The following is a 20,010-nucleotide window of genomic DNA, read 5'->3' as shown; positions in this document are numbered from 1 at the left end:
TCATAGATTCTCATCTTCTCTCTGCAGCCGAGCAAAGTTGACGAAGACCTGCTCCAGAGTGGTCTGGCTGACCGAGTAGTCCTCGATGCCGAACGTAGCCTTGGCCTTCTCCATGGTCCCGAAGATTCGGGCCCAGGTCAGGGCGGGGTCGGTGATGTGGTAGTGGACCATGCCCTGGTGCTCATCTTTCAGCTTGCTCCCTGTTTTTGTTTGTTAATAGAAAAATCAAAAGTGTACACATATTAGAGAAACTTGTCAATCAATTCATTTCAGCACTTACCACACCTCAACACGTGGGGTAGTCTTTACTTCTTTTGGAGGGAAGGCTCATGAATACCCACTAAATTTTCATATTCACCTCTTCATTTATATATATGTAGAAAACTCACTTTGAAAACTAGTTTTACATTTTTTTTTGCACTTCATGTATTTCAATACTTACATACAATTGTAAAAATCATCACCGTTTCATAATCATATAAGGGGAATAAATTGTAAAAATCATCATCGTTTCATAATCAGGATTTAAACGTACAAATGCATCTATCATAGGGAATAAAGAAAGCCTACTGGGCTTGATGGGTAATGGTCCCAAAATAAATACAAGGCTACATCACAACTTCCAACAGATGTGCAAATAAATATAAATCATTTACTCTTGAGTAAACATTAACTATATGAGTGAGATGCAAAGAGCAACTCTGTTCCATAAATCCATTTCCTGAGTTCAAATTATCTGTTTTTACCATGAAATAGTGTCTGGAGACACACAAAACTTGAGTAGCTAGAACTGGTTGATATACTATACAGTGTACTTCAAAACTGAATAATCCATTGTCCGAACTAAATGAAATTAAAAATCTACCACTGCTTGTTACTATCCATGATAATTCACACGCTCCTTCGTTAAATTGCATTTACATGATACAGAGATGCCACGATCACAAAGACAAATTAACCTGTTGAGGACAGGTTGACTTTGTTACAACATACATTTCCCACAGATGCCTGCCAAAGTATTCTTAGGACTAGTCTTCAACAGGTTAAAAGAAAAGAAGAAGAACAACATTCGATTGATCAGACACTGACCTGGGAACTCCTGCAAGATGAACTCCTTGAGGGGCTGTAGGTTGGGAACACTGCCGTCCCGGGGCGGTAGGACCTTGGCCAGCAGAGTGTACCCTTGGCCGAAGCGGCTCTTGAGGTGCTGGGTGGAGCCCAGACACTTGATGCTGCCGTTGACCATGATGGCTAGTCTAGTGCAGAGGGCCTCACACTCCTCCATGCTGCCAGAGTGATGGGGGTGGGGGGGGGGGGGGGAACAATGGGGTAAATCATTTACCTACTGGTAATCAACTCTACAGATCAAGTTCCCAAAGGTAGATTAGAGTGACCACGTGGAAGAGCTCTTACCTCTTCTTGTGAATTGCACAATTCCAGCATATATATTATCTTCTGTGATTGTTTCTGCTATTTCTGTTATAATAGTTCATGATCAAAGTTGGTTTGCAACAAGGTACTTACAACCTGACAACTCAGTTCCATTTATATCTCTAAAACGAAAAAAATGCCCTCAGCTGAATACCTGGGTACTTGAAATAGCTCTAGCCAATGCAAGATTACATACCTGGCAGGACTAAGGTTGCTGATATAAAAACTCTAATATATGTCAGAAAATTGCCTGTGCAAAAGTCAAAAGTAAGCATTAGACTCTCCATACATGAGGTTCCTTGATGACAAACTGTATGAATTTGCTCATGATTTCAAAAACACATTCAAAATAAAGTCACAGTACAGCTGCTCATCAATCTATGCAAGAATAAAATATAGACTGGCTCAAGAAATGAATTGTGCTTGATAGAAACATACCTTGTGTTGACTGATAGCCTGGATATTGGGAGCATACTACACATTCAACTCATGTTATCCAGGCTTACTTATACGTGAGAGCTCACCTGTGTGATGTGAGAATAATGCACCTCCCTTCATCTCGCACTCTACAGAGGGCGTCCCACAACAGTCTCCGGGTGACAGGATCCATACCGGTAGAGGGCTCGTCCAGGAAGACAATGGGAGGATTGCCAATCAGGGCGATGGCTGTACTCAACTTGCGCTTGTTGCCCCCACTACAAACCACATCGAGATAAATTTGGCACCAATTATTGCAGTATGCGCTTGATTTACATAGGCTTTCTACTAACTATGTAATCACAAATAGAATTTGCATCATCTAGCCTGTAAATACTGAATAATCCATCAAAACATTTTCTCCAAAAATGCATTTTTAATTCACAGTAGTAAACAACATTCAAAGGGAAAAAGTCAACATTTTACTTTACAAATGCAATTCTCACAAATGAGTTCTAAATAACTTCAAATGAATTTTATGCCCCTTGACAAAAGTGTCTCATGGGGCGGGAGACCCCTTTTTGAAACTCACATGGTTCCATGGATTTTCAATGCATCTGAAGAGCATGTGCTCGACGATGACTATATTTTCTACCTAGCTTTCCATAAGAGATTTCACAGTTTTGAAAAGGCTAATACCTAAGTGTTTCTTCACTGTTCATAACCCTCACTGTGTGTTTCTTTGCAAATTGCACCTCAGTGGGCGTAGTTATGGAGAAAATATCAGTTTCACAATCATAATCTTTCCTTTATCAAATACATGAGACATGCTGATCACAAATCTACTATTTCAGTGTTTCTCATGTGAGTCATAACTTTACATCTGTTCCAGCCAAACTGCAGCAAAAAGGTTCCCGTTTGAAATTCACAAGACTGCAGAGAGGCAGCCAATACAAAAATGGGCCATAAGCTCCTCTCTCTCTCTCTCATGAATCTTTCAATCCTTTTCTTTTTGCTGGTCTCACCTGAGGTTCTTAGCCTGCTTGTTTGCGTGGGGCTCCAGGTTGAAGATGTGCAGCAGCTTGTGGACCTGTGGCGGGATCTGTCTCTCCGGCATCCCCCTCAGCCGGCCAAACATGACTAGCGTCTCCTCACAGGTCATCTGGTCAATGAGGGCATCTGACTGTGGGCAGTAACCCACACGCTGCTGGACCTAGGAAATGAATACATGCAAAAATATATTTATGTACAATAGAAAAATCCACAAGAGTCAACAGACATTGTACAAATCTTTTGCCAAACAGCTCTTGCCCTGGTCTTAATAACACTGAATGGTCAATGCTGTCTGTTAATTTCTGCAAACCTAAAGCCTACTTCTCTTTGTGCAGTCAGCCATTTTCTGTCATTACATTGCAAGTAGCAACTCATATATAGCCCTATCATGATCAAATATTACAAATTATTTAACACTGTACAGGACTGAACAAGATACGAATTTATGCACAAGGAACTTGCACCAGTTAGACCTCTTTATACCTGATTGTCAAAGCAAAAGGTCTGACAGTGACTGTTTCTCTTTCTCAGGTCAATAATGGAAGGCAATTGCAATGAACTGAGTTCACCAAATAGTGCATGGCAGCAATCTTCAGGTACAAATCTGAGCTTGCAGTCTCCTGATTGACACTATTCTGTATTATGTCCCTCACAAATTGATATCTTGTCCTCTGATAGGTCGAGGGCACTGAAAGTGGCTAACACATTATACCATGAAAATCTTAGTCCAACTATTTCCCTAGGGAAATAGTAAAAAAACTATATCATGCTGCCATGGTGATATTTGCGCGCACCATTCTTGTCACAAGCGCGTATTTTAGTGCATGAGACATCACGTCACAGTACAGTTTTCCACCAAACACACTGCATCTAAGTTTCCCGAGATAAAGGGCATTGCATAGTCTATGCATACACTTGCACATTGTAATTTTGTGTGTGAAAAAACAAAGATAATTTAACCCTAACTAGGCCGGGCTATTTAGGTAGATGATAGAGCCGGGGGAGGGGGTGCCTCCCAGGCCCCCCCCCCCCCCCCCTCTCTGGATCTCGGCCGTTGACCGCGCGATCGCGACGAAAATTGGCACACGCATTGCCTATGATGTAATCTAAAGTACCATGAAGTTAATTTTTTCAAAAATTATCACTTACACAAAATTATGCTAATTTATGCATAATTATGCATGAAATCAGACAATTTGGTATAAATCATTAAATAAAGCTAATAAAATAAAACAGGTACATTTTATGTGAAAATATTCTTTTTAGTGTCCTTAGCAAATGTAAGAGAAAAAAATTGCACAATCAGAATAAATTTCCTAAGTATTTTATTGTTTTTTGAATTTCTTATGTATTTCTTTGTTTTTTCGACTTTATGTTTTTCATTGTTTTTCGATGAAATTTGTCCGTGACATTGTTCCGAACAAGAAAGTGCGTTATTAATTCTCGCTATCGCCAATGACGTAAAAAGTACCCGGATGTTGATTTAAGCGTCATTTACGGTGCATTATGGGATAGTCCGGTAGCAAAGTCACTTCCGTTCGTACGCGCATGATACGTGACTAATGCTATTTACACACACAACCGACTGTATTCTACGTGTACTTCCGGTTTTCTCGACTTGAATTACAGCTTTAATATGGTTTGAAATTTCTCCATTCTTAAGAAATTGCTGTTAATACGACTATTGGTTGTTGCTGCGAAGCTGCCATGTGTTGTTCGCACGACAATAAATGAAAACTAGAAATGTCGCTATGGCGACTGATGCCTCCGCCATAATGCATGATTCTCCCAATAGGGGTATAGTACAATGTCTTCACAATGTGTGATCCATGACAGTTTCACATAACTGGTAAAAAAATAAAAATATGACAGGTTTGTCAGAAATGACTTGAATGTTCACTTTCCTTGAACTGGGTTTGCTATAATTGTCGAAGAGTGCAGGTACACATATTTGGGGAATTGAATTCTGACAGACCCTTTTATAAGTTTAATGCATTAAGTAATTTCCAAGGTACAAATGTATGAAGAAAGAGTGTAATTAGAGTTTTTTTGGTGTATCAGATGTAACATTGATGTAACATTACATTGATGACGTAATTTTGAAATATTTGTGTGTAAGAAGAATTTACTCACACAAACACACACACACACGCGCACCCATACACACACTCACACATACAAAATACATACCACCCTTACTCACACTATGTCTCATATTACTCTCAAATGCTATTGCACACACATACATCTCACCATGTATATATATATTTTCGTAACTTAAACTCACATGTTGTAATTAAAGATCATATTATATTGTTGTTTTTTTTCTTTAAATTAAAACATTATATGAGCAATTATTGAAAGTTTTCTTTTTATGACTTATATGATACAGAATTTTTGGTTAAAATTGATTTACAAGACAGTTGTATATTATCCATACTTGGTCTATTTCATATGCTATCCTTATGTATACATTGGGCAAGCAGAATTATATGTTATGCAATATGTACCTTTGAACTATGATGAATTTGTCAATTTGTAATATGTAATTGTAATTTTTTGTCTTGTTCACTATGTGGACTACATGTAAAAAAACCAGTGAAAAGAGAATTTCCTTTATGGACAATAAAGTAATTCATTCATTCATTCATTCAAAACAGATTTTTTTTTTTTTTTTTTTTTTTTTTTTGGGGGGGGGGCGGCATTGAAACCTGGCCTTTGACCCTTAACCTTTGACCTTTGACATTCTGGCTGGAAATTTCCTGGAGAATCTCCATTAGGTAATGCATGTAGATATTAAATAAGAAAACTAATAATAAAATGCAAGCATTTCATATACTAGTGTATGAGGGAAATAATAAAATATTGAAGAGTTGACCTTGACCTTTGACCCTATGACTATTGACCTATGACCCCTAAATTCCCTAGATAATCTCTGCAAGTCAGTACATGCGTATGTACCAAGTTCCATGAAGATACATTGAACCATTTGTGAGAAAAGTGATATTACAACATTTTCACCTAACCTTTGACCTTTTGACCTTTGACCTTCTGACATGAAACTCTCTGGAGAATCTTTATGCAGTAGTACATGTCTACACCAAGTTTCAAGAAAATACCGTAGGGCATTGCATAGATATTGGGGAAATAGCAACATTTTCAGCATTTGACCTTGACCTTTTGACCTTTGACCTCTTGCCAATGTCACTAAAATCTACTCAACTAATTGTCCCATCATACATCATCCTTGGACCAAGTTTGGTAAAAGCTGCTTCATCCAGTTTTGAGTTATCACGTAAACAGATAAATTTCAGGATTTGACCTTGATCTTTGACCTTTGACCTCAGTCCGATTTCACTAAAAAACTAATCAAGTAATTGTCCTATCATACATCATCCTCCGACAAAGTTTGGTGAAATTTGCTCGATCCAGTCTTGAGTTATCGCGTAAACGGATACAATTTCATGATTTGACCTTGACCTTTGACCTTTGACCTTCGGTGGATTTCACCCAAAATCTCATCAACTAATTGCCCCATCATACTTTATACTTGGACCAAGTTTGGTAGAATTCAAGTCAATATTACTCAAGTTATCGCGTAAACGAAAGCGGACGGACGTACGGACGTACGGACAACCCGAAAACATAATGCCTCCGGCACCACTTCGTGGCGGAGGCATAAAAATCTGCAGAAATAGGACCCTTACTGCCATGTGAGACGTGACGTGGCCGCGTGGGTGAAGTTTGCGAGTGACTCCACAGCGCAGTACGTGCACGCGCGACTTACTAGTAGTGGTAGTAGCACTAGGTAGTAGGCCTAGTGCCTACCGTACACTGTACGTACTTACTTGGAAGAAGTTGCCTCGGAGACAGAAATTCGAGATCACTCTTCGTTCCCGATTGTGTTCGCGACATTTCGACAGAGAACAAATTTAAAAAAGATGGGCATTCTATGACGATATACGTACTGTATATCCAGGTGGGTGAATATTTTCCAGCATATTTTCAGCGTATGCAGAGATGACTGATCTGTGATGTGCACATCGATCGCATGATCAAGCAGTACGCTGTACCGGTATGTGTTAGCTTATAATGCGCTGCGTGCAGTAGTGGTGCATGCTAATGCAAGGCCGCCCGGCCGCCGGCGGGGACTACAGTGTAAAAGTATGACAGGCCTAGCCACTCGCTGGCTCGGGTGGTACAGCGGCCTACTGTACTAGTACCCGTGGTCGGCGCTGCGCTATAGTTAAGGTACACGTACGCGCTCGCTAGCGTTGTGCAAATTATGCCCCGCGCCGGAAGTGCCCTTGCCACCAAGTGCACTAAATCTTGACGAAAAAGCCACATCCGGGTACTTTTTACATCATTAGCGATAGCGAGAATTGATTTTAATCAATAAACCCCCAAAATAATCATGCTTTTATGAAATTTGCCTGTAAACACAGTTTGCATTGAAATTGTACACAAATTCACGTTTTTGAGCAATTTTTGGTCTGACATGCACGTGCATATTTATGCGCAACTTCGGAACCGCGCACCCAGGCATCACAAATTTGGTGTCAAAAGATGCGGGAGACTCGAAAGAAAAAAGTCATGAAACATCGCGGCGATAGCTTCTCGCGATAACGATACATCGCGCGAAAAGTCGAGGGGGGGGGGCCTCGGGGGCCTCGGCCCCCCCCCCGGCCTAGTTAGGGTAAAGATGAGTCAACCACCCACTTTACTTGGCTGTTACTCTTAAAATCTATTGGGAGGGATATAAAACAAATATACCAGGCCATTGTTCGAGGTTCTGGTTACACAACGTGCCTTCGGTGACTTCAGTAGCACTATTTTCTTCAGGGCTGCGCCCCCTCGGAAAATAGTACTACTGAAGTCACCTCATGCACATAGATTCAACCAAAATCTCTCAGGCCTGGTATATTTGTATATTAACTCACCTTTCTGAGGTTCTCTTTGATGCCGAATCCCTCCACGTAGGCCTCGCCTCCCGTCAAGTCTTCGTCTCCCGTCAGCATCTTGAACGTCGTCGTCTTGCCCGCGCCATTGACCCCCAGCAGCCCGAAGCACTCTCGCGGGGGCACGCCCAGCGACGTGCCCTTGACCGCCACCAGCGGTTCTCGCCTCCTGGTGCCGGGGTACACCTTGCGGAGATCCTCCATCAGCAAGACATCAGTCTTGAAGAGGTCTTCTCTGGGCGTGTGCATGATGCGCTTCCTCTCAGCGGCCACATCTTCATCTTCCTGCAAAACAAAATTCATAGCATTATAGTGAGTCATAATGGGACAAGCTGATCTCTTTATGGAGTACATCACTATGACTTGCCAGAAACCAAGATACAAAAACAGAGTTGACATTGTTAGTTACTTCATTGTCAACATTTAAATAGGATAATGTCGTCTTGCGCAGGTATAAATACCCACACCTATGACTCTTTTCAAAGTTGTTGAAGGCATGATAATAACAATAAAAGTATTCATTCATTCATTCATTCATTGTCCAAATTATGTATAAAAACATGGCATGGAAAATAAGGTACATTTCTAGTGCAGCTGCTATATACGCATGCTCTACTCTGCTGCAATAGGAGACTCTTGTCTGTTTGATTTCTCTTTAGATTATATGTTCTAAAATCTGTCAAAGCATTCAAATAAAGAAATATTGAAATTCATACATTACACAAATGTAGACTGCACCGTAGAAATAAACAAAGCACAAAAATTAAAGTCGATGAGGGCAGAAAGTCTGAAACTTCTTTTATTGCTTACTGTTGTAGGCACATCGTCTTCTACAGTGTTGACAGGTTTCTTCATTCGCAGCAGGTACTTGATGTTCCTGAACAACCCGAGCTCAAGGAGGAAAACCAGAGCAAAGTAAACTATGCCCTCTACGGCCATGAAGGTCAGAAACTTCCCAACGCCTGGCTCCTCCCAGGCGAACATGTTCTCCTGGTATTTGATGTCTGGTGAGGAAAAAATAACATAGCATTGCATACATGTTTCCACATTGTCAGATCAGGGGCCTGTTTCATGAAGATTGAGCCTAAGTTTCAATCTATTGCAAATTGCGTTACATAAACAACTTTGCGATCGATCGCAAGTAACACTCAATCTAGTGAAAGTTACGCTTGATTTTTCTTGAAATCAAGCATAAGTGTCTTTATGAAAACAGGACTTATGCCCGATTCACTGAGTTACACTCTATAAATCGAGTGTAAGATCAATATTAACTCTTTACGAAACAGGCTGCCGTTGTAAACAAGATTTATGCTTTCATACAAACAATGACAGTTTGTTTCTAATAACATACACGCATATAATTTACTGTTCAAAACAACTTTTTTAGAAGACATGACCCATTCCTACTAGATGGTAGGAATTGAAGCAATGTTAGATAAATGTACAGGTAGGTCTAATTAGGCCCTACTGGTGTTCTTAGCTCTGTCATTTAAGGACTCATGGAGCATTTCTATTGCAAAAAGAAGAAACAAATGGGGCTGATAATATTCACAATGTAGTGCATTTTATTTTCACAAACATGCTTTCAAAGGTTACCTCATTGCCTTCCTATGGATCCTGTCACTTGGTGACAAACCACTATCACATTTTCTGCCTGTGCTAGAAACGCAATAACAATATTACATATTCAACAAATTTACTTTCCATCTCAAACATCATCCCCAAACCTGAGTGGCAACAGATTATTTTAAGGACCACAAAAGAAGGAGTATCGTATTATATTGACAAACATAATGAGCCAGTCCAAACAGGACAAGGAGCAGGCAGGATGTCCACAAGCATATTTGGGCAATTACCCCCCGAGGGCAAGTACCCCCACGCCAAATACTAGTTAGTGATAAGGTTAGAATAAAGATTACAGTTAGGGTTAGGTTTAGGGTTAGAGTTTGGGTTAGGGTTAGGATCAAGTTCAGGATTAGAATTAGGGTTAGGGTCAGGGGAAGGGTCCGGGGTAATTGCCCAGGGGGTAATTTCCCAGGGGTAATTGCCCAAGACCCATCCACAAGATCCCTTCTGTGTACTCACCTGGTTCAGACGCACAGACCTGCCTGGCCAGAGGACTATCCGTGCACACCTTGATGATCTGGTAGTTGTTGTAGTAGTCCGCCAGCGCCGACCCAAGGCAGAACGACGGGCAGAACATGAACGTCCACTCCAGGATGTCGGCCACGTGCAGGAGCCCCAGCTCGGGTACGGAGAGGATCTCCACGGCGATGAAGGTGGTGGAACCGAAGATGATGTTGAACATGGTGAGGGAAACGAAGCCGGTGGACGGGGTGCTGAAGAGGAAGGAGAGGAGGTACATGAGCGGGATGATGGCCCAGCCATGGAGGAAGAGGATGAGGAGCACGGCAAGGCTGTTGATGCCGGCGTAGGCCTCGATGCGGAACGCGATGAAGATGATGCAGGCGAGGAGGCAGGGCACCAGGTAGTTGATGAGGTCCCAGGCGTAGGTGGAGAGCCAGAAGTTGGAGATGCGCACCCCGCTGATGAACTGCACATGCTTGGATTTCACTGTACTCTCCTGATGAGACAAAAAGGAGATTAAGAAACTGCACAATTGTAGAATCTTGTTTAATCCTGTATTATAGAAGTTGTCATAAGCACTTGCATTTGTTGTTGATAAAATACACACTATCAGAAGTATTGAGAGTTTTGTTTACAAGATACCATTTTATCGGCTTTCTACTGAATTCCTGGTATTTCTTCTGATCTATGAGACAGGACGTGATATTGCACCTGGTACATTAAGTTCCATGCCAAGAGAAATGGGAAAAATGAACAATGGCGAGCTCTTGTTTTAGAAGGCCAGTAAAAAGTGAATAACTAAAAAGTTGATTTTGAGTTCTGTATGACTTACACACCAGTTGAAACCATCATTTCCCAAACCTACAGTCACTCTCCCCTAAAAAAAGAGCCTCCAGACATTAGCTTAAGAAGGCATTATTTATCATTTTCAGATGAAACAAAAACCCAACTGGTAAGATGTTTTGTGATACAACTGACCTAAACATATGCATGAAATGTGATAATTCCAACATTTTTAAAATCACTGCTCCCAATGGTAAACAGTACCTTTAACTGCAAGATGAAAAGAAATTTAAACAACAGGCAAGACCTGCAAGCATTCCCCTGTTTTTATGTCCAATGTCTGGTGTGCTGAGAGGAGCAACAAAATTTTGATGGAATATGCTCCTCCCCAACATACGGAAGTAACAGAGCACAATAGAGAATATGATACTATTTTCATGTACAGTGAACTTACCTTGATGATAAAGACGACAAAGCTACTTGCCAGGAAGGACATCCCAAAGAGCATATTGAAGGAGATGGCAAACCCTGTGGCCACGCCCGCATTCAGCTGGTCGCTAGCCTGCTCCGTGACCGTCCTTGGCAACGGATGATTGATGGTGGTGATCTTGTAGCTGTCGTTCAGGAAATACTTCATCAGTGCATTGTCCAGGGCATTGAGAGCCATGGGCGGGGTGTGGTACGGCTGTTCCTGAAACAGGGCAATGCCATCCACCCGACTGGCATTAGAATGAACGCTCTCGTCCAGCGTCACGGCGATCATGTTCTCACGGACGAATAGAGCAGAAGACTCCTCTCGTTTGTCGATGAGGTAGTCCAGCATGCTGTACGTGGCATTGCAGTTGACATCTACAACGATGGTCTCCGTGTCAAAAAACTGATTTTTGTACTCCTCATTAATCCCGGCTATGGCCGAGGAGTTCGGGTACATGGAGTAGGAGGCGAAGGTCTTGCCGTAGATGTCTAGGGTGAGCGTGAGAGGGGCAGCATCGTCGACGGAGGGGAAGACCTTGGAGGCGATGATGGCGAAGAGGGTGCAGATGATCGGGATGAGCAGCTGGACGATGATGAGGATGAGGTTGCGCCAGGTGTGGAGGACGCGCTTCACAAACATGGCGCGGAACTGTTGCCAGTACAGCACGATGCCCGTGTTCCGCTCGGTGATGATGACACCGCCCTCGCTGTTCACTGTACGCACAATCTCTGTTAAAATAAATGGCATGACTGAAGTGCTTACCCCTAGTAAAAAGTGTCAACTCTCATCCTAAGCCCTCAACCGTTCATTTCTCAACTCCTAAATCCCGGCTCTAAAATTACATAAATTGAGAATTAGACAGAATTACAATCTTTTCAGGATGACCAATTGCAGTGCACTACACTTCAAAAATGACTTTAGTTTTCCTTGACATTGCATACTTTTAGCTGTACATTTCAAAGGCATACTCAATAAAATCCATAATGACATGCAAACTCTAAGTTGAGAAAGAATAAGTTAGCAATAAACTTATGGTTTGCATTACACTTTTTTTTCTCATACAGCTCATTAATACAAACTACAGCCTGCATTTTTAATGGGGTGTTACATGATGTTACTATAGTTGTTCAACACCCATTTCAGACCAAAAAAAAAAGGGAAGACAATGCAGTGTCCAGGTAATTCAGGTTACGTAAGAGGGAATCTCCTTGGCACAAGATATACCTGACTCTGTGACAGGCTCATCTGCAGAGAAGCTGTGGTTCACGTAATCGCCATTTGCTCCATGCGGCCTGGGAGGCTGCAGTTCTTTCTCGGCAGAAGCGGGTTTGCCATTGGGAATCGATTCGACACTTTCGGCGGCGTTGGAGGTACTCCGGTAGCGTGGTTCTGTGTTTTCATCACTGGAGTGGTTCATACCAACCCTGTGGTGAATCAGTTGGAAAAGGAGGAACATGAAGTGTTGTCAACCAAGCTCAAGATATATCACAGCTGTATCTTCTCTACTATGTTGTCTGGCTCTGAATGTTGGAGAATGACAAGAAATGACCTTCAAAAGCTGGCAGGTTTTTATACCAAAAGCTTCACACACATACTTCTTTTATTCTGGCCCAGCACAATATCAAATGAGGAGCTGTATGAGAGATGCCATCAGAAGTGTATGGAAGATATGTACTGATGAGAAAGAGATGGAGGTAGATTGGGCATATCTCGAGAAAGAAAGCTGATGACAAGACAATGATAGCTCTTCATTGGACTCGGGGCGGGGGCATTTCATGAAGGATTTTCGTAGCTTCTAACAGTTTGTCAGAAAAATATCCGACCAAAACGCTTCATGAAATGCCTCCCCTGCAGGAAGACGAAGGCCAGCCCAGAACACCTGGCGACGGACCATGGAAAACGAAATGGCTAACCTCCACCAGACCTGGGAATCACTCCACAGAATGGCCCCAAGACAGACGGGATACATACATATCCTCACTTCGTTTCCCTTTGTATTACATAATATCTAAAGAAAAATACATGCTTAAAGAAATTCTTCATATACATGTGTCATCTTTCATTGTGTCGCAATGACATAAAAATTATGACTTTCAGGGGAAAGGGGTTGCAGTTACTAAGTTACAGATCAAAAGTCTGATATTTTTGTGTACAAATCAATGGCAGAGTTGTGAGTTCGTAACATCACCTCCTCACCTGTGTGCCTAAACTATCCCAAACTTGTCACACTCACTTTCACTGCCGTAACCACAAACTTCCGATTAACCAGTGTGTATAGAAATGCAAGTTCATTATCTATGACCTATCTGTTTGAATAAAGACAGGTAATTACTGAATGAAGAAATAGGTCAGTGAATGTTTGCTTGTAATTCTCTTCATGATCTACATCTGGAGACAAAAAAAATAAAAAGTAAATGTGTCTCCGCTCTCAAGAGTGGGTGTGTCTAACTCACTTGAGGAAGACCTCTTCCATAGTGGTCACAGAGGCCCCGTAGCTGTCGATGCCGAGGGGGCCCTTTTGCTCCTCCAGCTGGGAGAAGAGGCCCTCAAACTGGCCCACGGACTCCTCGGGCAGGATGTACGACAGCTCCGCCCCGACATTGTTCTCCATCTGGGCCCCTGGCACGTGCTCCTTGACGACCTGCGAGACGGAGTCGACGTCGCAATCGCTGGACTTGGCAATCACCATGTGATAGCCAATGCCTGTTGTTGAGCAGTGAAATGACACAGTGACAGAGTGGTTGTTCTCTTTATTTACTCGATAAATGTGCCTTTGAATGACTAAGAGCGATGATACAAACCTCACAAGTTAGTAATATGAACACAATGGCGTATTATTAGCACAAAGATTGTTTATTCCTCTTATTTTGCTACAAATAACTGTCATTATAAGCCCAATGTCACATAAAGTTAATTTTAATGTAACTAATAAAAATCATTGTGCATGACACTTATTAAACAGCTATCGAATTAAATTTTTTGACCTTTGAACAAAACCAAAAAGGAAACTTGTCCTGAACAGTCAAATTGAGGACTGAGAATAGTACATAATAGTTCCATTCATGCAATATGCAAGCAGATCCAGATTCATCCACTGACCATATTTCTTCTTGAGAAACAGGGAGGACCCGCAGCACTTGATCTGCCCTTCTGCCATGATGGCGATGCGGTCGCCAAGGAGATCAGCCTCGTCCATGAAGTGGGTGGTGAGGATCATGGTGCGGCCGTGGCGGTGCTGCTGCAGCAGGTCCCAGGTGAAGCGACGGGCCGAGGGGTCCATGCCAGATGTCGGCTCGTCCAGCATCACAATCTGAAAGACATGGTTTCACAATCTTTCAAAGTCATTCACTTACCACAGTTCCATGTAACAGACAGTTTGTTTTTTCCTGACCTTCTGCACCTCATCATGCATCATCCCTTGTTAAGTGTAACTCTAAAAATCATGTAGGTTATTTGTTGACATTCAAACTCTCTGATTTTTTTTTTTTAATGTTTTGACTGAAGTTTATCATTCTCATCAGCTGCTGCATGAAAATTATGACACTAGTAAATTTTTCACATTTTCAACTACGTTGTATGTCATAAATTCATAGGTGCAACACATTCCAATTCCATATATCTGTAACAAACTGGACAAGGAGAGTGTATCAGGGGGTGACTCTTTGCCAGGGAAGGCCCAGAGAGCCTCCGAGTGAGTCTGTTAAGTTTACACATACATTTATTAATCTACTCAGCTATTATCTTAAGTATACAAAAATGAATATACAGCAAATGCATTGGCTGATGCTGATAGTTACTTCTGGTTAACGTCAAAGATACATACATATTTCTACATTCACAGATGAATAGAAAAAAAAACAACAACAAAGAAAGAAAGATTGCAGTAGGAGTGAGGTAGAAACACACCTTGGAGTCAGCGATGAGTGCTATGCCGACGGACAGCTTCCTCTTCATGCCTCCAGACAGGGCCTTGGCCCTTACTGACCGTTTGTCCTCCAGGCCAACAGACTCGATGTAGCGATTGATCTCTTCCTTGACATCATCATGTGGGTAGCCCTTCAGCTGAGGACGGGCAAAGACATAGATAAGGAATTAGGAAGCGCTCTCCACACAAACTAAAAATGGGGCACTCTGTGAGGATTTCTGTGTGTTTTGCATAATGCTTTGCCATTTTGGTTCACCGTTTCTGTCATACACTGGCACTCAGAAAACGTTTTATTATGAAGGGTATCATAAACATTATTCTTATTCTAGCATAGGGAGATCTTCATTACACATGTCTGTGACCCTTACATATAAGCAGTATTCCCTGTATTCCCTTATTATAATCTTAGTTGGATGGTTGGTTGGTTAGATAATTGATTGACTGACTGACTGGCTGACTGATTGATTGACTGGTTGATTGATTGACTGATTTACTTTACAGTCCAGTACCACAATGGAAAATTTTGGCACGTCAAATACTACAACAAACATACATTCAATATATTAAAAATATGCAGGATGACAGTACACAAACTGCAACTGAAACTGAAACATATTGACATACTGTACAGCATACACCATCACAACACAGTACATTCAACTGACATTTATGACTAAAGCAAGGCCTATTAACATAATGTAATTTTTCTACAATTATCCAGCTTATGTTGACTACATGTAGGCCTATCTCAAGCCTGATATCAAAATGAAATCATGAAAAAACTAGTTATGCATCATATCATCCCCAAAATTAGCCATATAAGCAAGGCATAGGAAGATATCAGCTTGCTATGATATGCCTTCATTCACAGAAATATGGCAATCTCTCTGTACTTCTGTTTGCATTAAAAAGTTGGACACCAATCCAATGAGAGTCTTAAAGGGGTAGTACAGTTTTGGTGGAGATGAGAATTAGGCTTTTAAATTTTTGCAAGATACCAAGAAAACACTTATGATATAATACAGAGCATACCATTTTAAGAGGAATTCAAAGTTTATTTGATGAAAATCGGGTTTGGAATAACTGAAACATCCAAAAACAAAGTAAAACAAAGCGATTGTTACAAAGTGTGGGTCCCACACTTTACTAAAATTGTTCTTTTTTGGATATGTCAGCCATTTCAAAACCAATTTTTATCAAATAAATGTTGAATTCCTCATGAAATTGTATGCTATTTCATATTTCATATGAGATTTCTCATTATCTCATCTAAAAACATTATAAACCTGAAATCAGGTCTCAACCAGAACTGTACGATCCCTTTAACATTGAGAGTAGGTAAAGGAGAGAATCATTCTCTTCCTTTCTCAATCCCTAACATTACAACCCACTGATCCAGAGTAATACTATTACACCACACATAGTTAGGAAGCTCCCACTCTGGTAGCTACACTGTGTGCAATGCTATGAACACGCCTGAGCCACATTTACATTTAGCAGTTATCTAATGTTTCAATGACTGATGGACTTTAAAGATTACAACACGAACAACTTATGCCCCAAAATCAAACAAGACACCTCACGATTTTGAAGTCAAGTTTATCTCTGTTGACTTTGGACTAGTCCTCTGAACTTTAATGTTAAATATACTTGAGGTACATATTTGAGAAACAGAATGTTTGTATATTCCCCGGTGCTGCTCATGTTTGAGAAACACAGATAATATATTACTATGGACAAACAAAGGACAAATACAAGTTTAGTGAGAGCAAGGGCAAGTGTTTACATGAATGGGAGTTATTTATATTTCTGAGTGTTACAGATATGTGTGAGTATGATATTTGGATTGGACTGTTGCTAAGGCAGTCTATTCCCCTTCTAATGCCTATGGTAAAGTACACATAAAGAATGCATTAAAGCACTAATAACAAATTTCACAGGGTGGATAACTGCATCTTAGGCTCCTAGCTATCAAAAAATGCCTGTAGAATCTATACCTGTCCTACAGCCATTAGTCTTTTCTGCCATGATAGAGAGCTCATTTTCTTCATTTTGACTATGAACAACGTACATAGATGGCAAATCCATTCTGCATTACCACGAGCATCAAAATGAACTACATTATTATCAACATGATCCTTGATGATGACACTTTACTCAATTAGAGTCATGTTAACATAACCCAACTTGCCTGGCATTTTAAATATCAATCAGGCTACTTTCACTATGATGGACTAAAAACGTCTTGACAAAAAGGAAAGGCTCCGTAAGTCCCTGTAACCCTCAGAATCATCACACAATGATAATGATAATGATAATGATAATGATAATGATAATGATAATGATAATGATAATGATAATAATGATAATGATAATGATAATGATAATGATAATGATAATGATGATAATGATAATGATAATGATAATGATAATGATAATGATAATGATAATGATAATGATGATGATGAGAATGAGAATGAGAATGAGAATGAGAATGAGAATGAGAATGAGAATGATAATGCCACCATGTCTTTGCACTGCCAAACATTTACAAGATAGTTTTCTTGTTTACAAGCCTAAAAACTGTGTATTTTGTGACACTTTCTTACAACAAAAACAACAGTTTCTGACACAGCTCATCAGATGAAATGTAAAATTGTGTCTACTGCATGATATGGTATAAAATATTTGGATTACAACCAAAACATGACTTCAGAGAATTCAGTTGGGTATCAACACAGTGACTTTAAGTTCCTGTGTTGATAATAATATTCTGACAAAGAGCCTATAGCCCCATACTATTGGTGCACTAGTGTGTACACAATAAAACCTTTCATGATTGCTTTGATAGGGAACCATGTTAATATTGTAGTACAAGCGCTATCATGATCCTCACAAATATCTCGAGTTTTTCAAAATTTAAGGCGGTACAAGGCCAACATAAAAAAGAAGCAACTTTCGTATGACTAATTCTTCATACTGGGCAATTTTGGCATTGTTCATAATTGTGAGGATTAGAACACATATTTGTACAGAAAATAGGAGCTAAAAAAATGTTGTATGTCAAATTTTTGGGCCAATCTTGTTGAGTGAGACATTTGAAATAAAGTACAAACTAAAGAAGCACTCTGAGAGCGCAGTCCTCCGTCAAGCAGCTAATTTCTACCAATGATCTTGTTCTTCCCTTGACAAGAGATCAGTGATATCCACCCATACGTATGCATGCTGAAAATCGCCTGATTTCCCAATATAGAAGCCTTTTGTTACGTCATCAACTTCCAGCTGCGCGCTGCGCCTCGCCTTAGCAAAAACTAGAGCATACACTTTAGTTGGCGTATGAAAACCTCAAAAATGTGCAGCTTGAACTCTCAAGTTCATTGACCCTACCTGCCAAAATATCAAAAATCCTTCATAAAATCCACAAAAATTCCCACATCACTACCAAAATCTAATCATCTGTGCCTTGTGTCATTCTCACCCTTCCCTGTAAAGTTTCATCCAAATTTGTTCCCCACTTTTTGAGTTATTTTGCACACAGACAAACAAGCAAACAGTATCAATGAAAACACAACCTCCTCCCTTGGCAGAGGTAAAAAAAACCTTACCTTTGCAAAAAAGTAGAGATGCTCCTCCACTGTCATCTCATCAAAGAGGACATCATGCTGTGGACAGAGACCCAAGTTTGACCGCACCCCATCGATGTCCTGACAGATGTCGTGACCATTGACCACGGCAGTGCCGGACGTCGGAGGGAACAGCCCAGTCAGCATGGAAATGGTGGTGGACTTTCCGGCTCCGTTGTGACCCAGGAGGGCGGTGATCTGACCCTCGTACATGCTGAGGGTCAGCTTGTCCACTGCCGTCTTGGTTCCAAAGGTCTGCAGGTGGGAGTGAAAGATGTCATGTATGCATTAACTGAAGCAGATAACAGTCTGTCATTAAGAATAATAATGGCTTTGGGGCTATGCCAAGTTCTGGCCATCTAAAATGTATTTACATGTAGCAGTACAAAAACAAAAAAAAAATACAAAAATGTTGTCAATTGCATTCCATTCAGTTATTACCTGATGAATTCAAGCAAGAAGATACTTTTTACACCATATATATTTTAAGAGTATAACATTTTGCAAATTGAGACTGTTTGAAAGATGCTATCTGGAGTAATTAAATTAGGGATCAAAATATATGCCACATTCATGGATGAGAAAGAAGTATTACAAATTTTCACAATAAAAATAAGCAATATATTTGTGTGATGATAGACAACAATTTTGCTAGTTGTTAAATTTCACAAATATCAGTGTCCTTGAGATATTTATAAAAATAAAAACACCTTGATATATAACACATACTTAGAACACTACACATGTGTAGGCATATAACACCTGCCCATTCTTCAGTCTACTCTTCTATTTTACTGAATGCCTCATGTCTGATGCCTCCACTTCCTATAAAAATCTATACCATGGCCAATCTTTGTCCTGAAAACCTCCGGCTTTATCAGAAACCCTAATCCCAATGATAAGCCCCATAATCATCTTGTAGAGAGCGAGAGTTGAATGGCTTCTGTGAAACTACACGACTTCCAGTCGTGTGGCCATTTACATTTACAGTCTCACTTTTAACTAGAAAGGGACATCAAAGTTTTGAAGGGTCCAGTTTCAGGCTGGACATCATACTAAACCCTGGCCAGGAGGTAGTCCATGTGTGTCCATGCTGGTCAATGTGGCCCATGCAGGTCCAACACAAGTATCCACAGGTCTGTGCATGTCTACGCCTTTTTATCAGACTATTATGCTTGCGTGTCAGCAAAACTGAGCATCCCTAGAATATTTGTAAAATATCATCATCTTTAAATAACAGGTCCTTTTCATCAATCA

At 40.6% G+C, this 20,010-nt stretch overlaps 1 protein-coding gene across 1 annotated transcript in view; it reads right to left on the bottom strand.

Annotated features, from left to right (window-relative positions):
* Positions 1-20,010, bottom strand: part of LOC139724721 (phospholipid-transporting ATPase ABCA3-like) — a 46,507-nt gene continuing 26,497 nt past the window's right edge. Inside the window, exons 10-22 of the mRNA XM_071635842.1 lie at positions 18,736-19,008; positions 15,112-15,267; positions 14,305-14,515; positions 13,659-13,908; positions 12,430-12,629; positions 11,185-11,933; positions 9,945-10,443; positions 8,670-8,863; positions 7,842-8,144; positions 2,874-3,061; positions 1,956-2,126; positions 1,090-1,286; positions 1-200 (exon numbers count right to left, since the gene is read on the bottom strand). Coding sequence (XP_071491943.1) covers positions 1-200; positions 1,090-1,286; positions 1,956-2,126; positions 2,874-3,061; positions 7,842-8,144; positions 8,670-8,863; positions 9,945-10,443; positions 11,185-11,933; positions 12,430-12,629; positions 13,659-13,908; positions 14,305-14,515; positions 15,112-15,267; positions 18,736-19,008 — 3,591 coding nt within the window. The remainder of the gene's footprint in view (positions 201-1,089; positions 1,287-1,955; positions 2,127-2,873; positions 3,062-7,841; positions 8,145-8,669; positions 8,864-9,944; positions 10,444-11,184; positions 11,934-12,429; positions 12,630-13,658; positions 13,909-14,304; positions 14,516-15,111; positions 15,268-18,735; positions 19,009-20,010) is intronic.

Source organism: Diadema antillarum, unplaced genomic scaffold (genome assembly GCF_040938485.1).
Source record: "Diadema antillarum isolate AM-2024a unplaced genomic scaffold, OU_Dant_1.0 scf00000226, whole genome shotgun sequence".
Lineage (NCBI taxonomy): Eukaryota > Metazoa > Echinodermata > Echinoidea > Diadematoida > Diadematidae > Diadema > Diadema antillarum.
This window is presented reverse-complemented; position numbering and strand designations above follow the sequence as displayed.